At 39.7% G+C, this 7185-nt stretch overlaps 1 protein-coding gene across 1 annotated transcript; it reads right to left on the reverse strand.

Annotated features, from left to right (window-relative positions):
• Positions 1-276: 276 nt before the first annotated feature.
• Positions 277-5267, reverse strand: LOC125534457 (WAT1-related protein At5g64700-like). Its single transcript, XM_048697678.2, has 8 exons — positions 5000-5267; positions 3439-3610; positions 3266-3328; positions 2573-2689; positions 2118-2358; positions 1824-1982; positions 922-1073; positions 277-556 (listed from the first exon to the last, which is right to left on the reverse strand). Exons 1-8 carry the CDS (start codon positions 5217-5219, stop codon positions 397-399), a joined length of 1284 nt encoding a protein of 427 aa, XP_048553635.1. The 5' UTR covers positions 5220-5267; the 3' UTR covers positions 277-396.
• Positions 5268-7185: the final 1918 nt, after the last annotated feature.

Here is a 7185-nt window from a genome sequence, read left to right on the forward strand (position 1 = left end):
GCTACAACATGCAAGACAAGAAGGCAGTACCTCCAGATAAAACTTTCACCTAATAATGTCACTGTATCACAACATACAAGATATTAGCTCAACAAAACACTAACACCTTGCACGTCGGTGTGTCCTGCTAATACATTGAGCGAACATTTCATCATGTAGACACATAACACCCAAATCACCAGTTTGTGAAATTGCGTGTGTTGTCAAGTTGAAGATGTTGTCCTAGATGGCATCACAATTGTATAATCTGATAAGACATATACCCAGTGAAAAACATTAATGCACCATGACAATTCTTCGTATTGGTCAAATCATTTTAGTTTACAACCTCACATGTTAACTATAGTGGGTGTCATCTACTAAGACAAAGTTCACTCGAGACTAGTTGCCGCAAAATCAAGGACCAAATATTGGATCCTCACACTTTGAGTCATGGGTAGGTTGCCCCTGTAGCTTTTCATTGCTTGAACTTGATGTCGTCTTCGCGTGGAGTTCTTTGGCCTTTCCATAGAGGTACGTATATAAACCACTAAAAACCAATGCACTACCCAACAAGCTGCCATATAACAGTAAAATGTATCACTTATGGAATAAAAGAGTACATAAATGTAAGCACTACAACAAGAAACAGTCAAGCTATGATATTTGATGCAATTCTAATGAAAATGTAAAACTAAATGACAACATTAGTTAAGCAACATTGTTCATTGAGGTACATTTTTTTCAATATCTCTGTTCCAAACCACTAGATGGCTACAAGGGTCACTACAATTACACAACTCATCAATTATACATAGGGATGGAGCAAGGGGCCGTGCTGGGGCCATTCCCCCTGCCACTATTTTTTCTCAAACATACATGCATATAAGAAAAACAACATCTTTGGATATGAGTCTGAATACTAGACCAAAATACACGTACCTCCCAACCGTGATGCTTTCTCCTAGTAATAATGCCCCAAGAACCATGGTGAAGACAATCGATAATGTGCTGAACATCGGTGGGAAAACAGGGCCCCGCTTTTCCACAGCGTATAGATTTAACCAATACTTGGCGGCTGTGCCAAGTGCAGCCTACGTGCAAAATCAAGTATGTGACACATTATTGCGTATTGTCTTTTAACTATCAAGTTAATAAAAGTATATAGAAACAAATGATTTTAATATTCAAAATCACGAAGAAGTTTGATCTCGAACCATATAGGAAGTCCTCGTAAACAAGTCCTAAATTTTTTGAACTAATTTAACATTTAACTATTAACAATGATATGCCCATTGGGCTCCTTTGATTTAAAGTATTTTCATAGGAATTTTTGAGGATTGGAATCCTTAGGAGTTTTTCCTATGTTGGTTGTTTGATTCATAGAATTGAATCCTATAAGAAATTTTTCTTAAGGATTTCCTTGTACTACTTTCCATAGGATTTCTAACATTCACTCAAACCGCTTTGAATGAATCCTTTGTTTTTTTATGATGAAATAAAACAAATCATATCCCTATGGTATTGAGATGAGCATGACGTTCCAATACTTTGTTTTCCTATTCCCACATTTTTTAGAATCCTGCGAATCAAAGAGGCCCTGATTCTGGTAGCTAGAATAAATGTTGGATATGTCACAAAATAATGTCTAGCCAATCTTTTCCTTACAATTTCTCCTATATATACAATCAAAACCAACCTTGCTCAGGTTGCTTGAGATTTGCTTGGTAAACAAAGATTAGCTTATACATATAGTGGAAATATCAATTAGATTTGACAAACTAATGAAAATTCAGACAATAGCAAGGTATTTCTAAGTTGAACACATTCTCGAAAAGACTTACAGAGTAGACAATTGTTAATAGCTGAATGTTCCATCCTACTTGCCAAGCAAGTTTGTCCCTTCTCAAAAATATTCCTATGACACATGTTTGCAAACCACCTAGAACACATGTCAACACTGATGACCAATGTTTCCATGGGTACACCTTTAGAACTTTCACCTGCATTATAAGAAACCCTTCATTGTTACGAGTCAAGAACAAGGATAATTTTCTTTTCAAATCATGCTATGCCTATTATGGGAAATCATAGATACAAGCCTTAGTACGAATACACTGCATCAGAATTGGACATACCTGTATGGGGTACCAAAATGCATAACATATGCAATCACCCAACAAAAGCAAGGTGCCCCTCACATGATGGTGTCCTCCGACTACTCCATTAGAACTCTTAGTGATACCTTTTATAACTGGGGACCAAAGATGCAATTCCTTTCCATTGTACAGGCTAATCAACAATGCCCCACCAAAACATAACAATGCACCAACCACCTTCGCACTACCCTCTTTGGATTTGAGACGCAAGCTCTCCATACTGCAAAATATATTTTGAGATTTGCATTTTTTTAATATCTAGTAATTAAGGTAAGTAACTAAGTTGTTTATTCCAAGGACAAAGTTACTAGCAACTGTAACTAATTAACATATGAAAGCGGGATAAGGGGAGGCAAGCACCCCCTACTCGTAGTGTCCTACATTGGAGGAAATGAGTTATGGTGTTCTAGGTGGAGGAAAGAATTGTTTATTACCCAAGTAGTATTGACAGGACAAAAGTGAAGAGCGGAGTCAAACTTGAGAAGATCACACCATAGGAGGCACTTGTGTCATGTAGCCCATAGTAATACAAGGCCATAGGTAATGAGTATCTGTACAATGTAAGGATATCACTGTCAGTATCAATGTACCATATTCATTAATCATACACTCAAACAAAAAGCAACAATATCAAACTTAACATTTGATCTATATAATAGATTATGAAATTGAATAAACCAAAGTTCTGCATCAACCTGTTAATTTTTTTTGTGGCTACGAAAAAAATAAAAGAAGCATAAGATATTCGAAGAATATGGTACAAAATTTTCCATTTGTTTCAAGGACGATTTAGAAAAAGTGTTAGCATATGGGGGTTGGAGATTAGTTGGGTTGAGTTTAATTTTTCACAGTGAACCAATGAGTTGATTGAATTAGTTGGCTAATGTATGCTTGTTCATCTTCTGACCAACTGAATTAGTTGGCTAATGTATGCTTGATCATGTTCAAACCTACGTATGACCACATCTCCAATTAGGCTGATTAATTCTAATGGGAACATATGACAAGATACACATATATGCATTGAACAAAATATTGAGCTTACCAGATAAAAACAAAATAAGTACAAAACTAATTGTTTTATGTTAGTGCAAACATATATATGATAATTCATCAAGCATATATACCCGATAAAAGCATTGATGAAGAGCCATACAAGAGCCTTCATATCCAATTCTTTCCACTTCCCTCTGCAGATTTGTCATACATATTCTTGAGCCAGCGGTTAAACTTATAGTAGTAGTTTCCATGATAATAATGTGTTTTGTTAACAAAATTAAGGAGAAACAAAATTATTGACCTTTCAAGGAGTAGGGCAAATGGCAAGATGAAGATGACACCTAGAATGCTTCTATAACAGAGCAATGAGAATACAAACATGCCGCCATCAACCGCTACCTTGCCCAACAGTATAGTTCCTGTGTTGAAGAGCTCCACCAGGACCACACAGACAGCCGGTTTCCACCTGCTTCCTATACAACAGTTTCAGCCACAATATTAGAAATAGCGCACAATCCCCCCAAGCAAAATAAACATGTCTTATCCCATTTTTAAAAGTAGAACATCATCAACATTCATACAAAAACCTCATATGAGATCCATATAGGTGCACGTAGTGGATAAATAGTTTGTTGCGTCGCACATACACAGAAAAACAATTCCATGTCCCATGAAGAACGTGTCCATGACATGGGTATATGGGGCATACTCATAATTAATGTAAGTATCCATTTTTCTCATTGAAATAAACATTCACATAACTAGAGGATACGCCACACATTGTTGCGGGAATTGATTGATGAAAATTTGGTCGATAACATGAGAACCAAAATTCAAAATACATATGACTTATTATATTTGATAATGTATAGGTGTAAATATTTATTGAATATAATTAGAATAATTGAATGAAAAACATTGCCCCATTTATGGTTGAATGATGTGGTGGTTTTTTTCAAATGCATGATTGCATGTTGAAGTGGGCCTTATCTCATTCATAATTACATAGTGAGGTGGCATGCTTGCATATTGAGATAAATAAGTTAGTGGGGATGACTCTCTTAGGTATATAGGATATAGGATTAGCCATAAATTTTTGCAATTATGAGAACAGAAAAGCAATGAACGTTCACTGTATATTTAGCTGAGCTTACGAAAATTGAAATGAACTTCCCCATTTTATGGAGGTGATCGAGCCGAGCTTCTGAGAATGGATGATATTTCCAAATGTGAAAAATTAACTTCTCATGGGTTGAAATCCAGCTGCTTTCAAGATTTTTTTTTGCATCAAATAAAGTATGCCTAGTAGTACTAGATGCGGATTTGATGAAAATGTTGGTTCCATGGAAACCCCTTACAAATAGTAAATTAAAAAAATGCTAAGAAAAGAAATAAAAAAACAGATTTTTTTAACATATGCGGTCGAGTGGTATACTTGTGTATGGATTTTGACAAAGAAATGACATCCGTGATATTTTAAGCAAAGGTGACAAATCGGAACTATATTGAAAAACAGTGTCTGAATAAATAGCAAGGTCGGATTTCGTTTTCTTCACTATTGAATACCTCAGGTGGCATTCCTCCACAAAACTTCACACGTGAATAGAATGGCTGGTCAAGTTTGATACCCCAAAATTTTAGTTTTTTTTCTACTACATCCGTTCCAAAATATATGATATTTAGCCTACCAAAACGTCACATATTTTGGAACGGAGACAGTAGTAGTATTTATTTTTCGAATTTACTACTGAAGTGGGTGTACGTATAATAACAACTTTGATTTTATTTTTTTGTGCGACAAAATAACACATTTTTTTAAATTAACGTCCTAAAAACTGCTACGTAAACAGTACACTTTATACCGTGGACATGGATAGTGGTGTCCTGCCCGTGAACCGCAGTAGCGCATGCCACGGTCGTGCCGCGGCCAAAGCCCTTTGATGAAGTCCAGCTCAAGCCCGTGTCAGCTCCCGCCGTCGCCGGCGGGCGAAGGGCCGGGGAGCGCAGCTGGCCGGGCGAGCGGGAGGCAGCGAGGGCAAGGGAAGAGACAGGCAATGTGGGGGTAAGCTTGGACGCTGCCATGGCTACGGTTCGGTGCGTGTGCGTGGTGGGGAAGATGGCTGGGAGCGATGGAGCTGGCGGGGTATACATATCAAGTGACACAGTAACTACACTAGTCAGTGGATACATGGGTCGAATTAACAGTCGTGGGTCGAGCGTGACAGGTTGAATTAGTGGAGTAGTTCAGATTTGGGAGCATTTTTTGAACCAACCACGTGTGCATGCATGGGCACGTTTTTGGTCCAGAAACTGAGCCCCGAGCGTAGGGTAACAGTGCCCCGTACTTAACTGACACCAAATCGTTGATTATAGCAGACGCGCTCTTCGTCTCCCGGCACTTGTAGTCCACACATGCAGTCGACGACTCGCCTAGTCCATCACAGTATCTAGCGCATGTTGGCGACGGCCGAGGGCGCGGGAGAAGATTCGGCGACCGATCGCAGGGGCGGCTAGTGCATACTGCATAGCCGCCACCGGCGAATGGCAATTAGTGACAGATAGTCTGACCCCGCACGTCGACCAGCCCCAACAATTGTTAACTTGGCCCGTTTGAAAACAAATAATCGTGAACTTCAAGATGATGTGCCGGTTATATCTTTTAGAGGTGCTTAATATAGGTAGGGTGTGCGGGCGTGCGAGCGTTCATAGGGATTGAATATATGTGTGCATGTATGAGTGTCTGCGTCTGCGCGTGTCGTATTCTTCTGACACAGTACAAACACAGATGTCCACATATACGCGCATACTGACATGCATTCATCTTTGTGAACACACATACGCACACCCTACCCTATGAGATAGAACCGGCACAACATCTTGAAATTGACAGAGTCACCACATGTGCCTTCGTAGTCAACGAAAACGTCTTCTCAAACATCACCGGAAATACTGAAATTAAAAAATGTAAACACCAATGCAAAGTCTAGGACTTGAATCCTCATGAGCCGGTTCCACCGCAAGGAATCTAACCATCTGAGCTATGCTTAGTTCGCACCGTCAACGTGTTTCCGACTGCTTGCTGGATGACCATTTGGCTTTTCTCTCTCTCAAATAACCAAAACTCCGTCCTATCAATGAAACACCAGTATTAAATTTTAACTGACACTAATGCACAATGGTCCAACACAAACAGTTAAAATTCCCTTCTGTTGGCACAGTTTCGAACCATCGTCTTGCGAAGGTCTGCGATAGAGGAGAGTTCATAGTAGATGGTTGCCTTTATTAGCAACGTACTGGCGGAGGCGGCGGCAGCGGTGGTCGGGGTCGGTGGTGTGCGCGGAGGGGAGGAGGACGGCCTGAGGAGGAGGAAGGAGAGAGAGAGAGGAGGAGGAGGGCGGGGACGGTGAGCATGGCGGGGCGCTTCATGGCCGCCCGCCGGATCTCGCCTGGGATGGGAGGCGACATCATGGTAGGAGGGAGAGGGATGCCCTCTGTTGTTGCTTCGCCTAGATTATGTACGTACTGTATCTGAACTCGAAATTCATTTCAGTATTCGTGAAAACTTCACAAACAAATTGAATAGAGAAAATATCAGTATTTGAATACTTCTAGCATATGTTGTTTTGAGCATCTATAAGGTTATACTATAACGAGTATTTGTATGAAAATATGTTGGAGACGGGGCGGCTACAAGCAAAACAAATGAAACCTGGAGCTTTAGATCCGTTGTTGGATTGAGCTTTCTATAAAATGTAACAAATGAAGAAAACACAACAAACGCAGCTTGCTGCAACTACATGCAAAACAAGAATGCAACACCGAGCGATACTAATTTGACCAAATGATGCAACTGTATCATAACATACAAAATATTAGCTCAACAAAACACTAACACCTTGCACGTCGGTGTTTCCTGGTAATACGTTGAGCGAATGTTTCGCGACGTAGGCACATAACACACAAATCCCTGGTTTGTGCAATTGCGTGTCTCTTCAACTTTAAGATATTGTCCTAGATGGCATCACAGTTGTATAATCCGATAAGGTAG

Source organism: Triticum urartu, chromosome 2A (assembly GCF_056163025.1).
Source record: "Triticum urartu cultivar PI428250 chromosome 2A, HENAU_Tu73, whole genome shotgun sequence".
Classification (NCBI taxonomy): domain Eukaryota; kingdom Viridiplantae; phylum Streptophyta; class Magnoliopsida; order Poales; family Poaceae; genus Triticum; species Triticum urartu.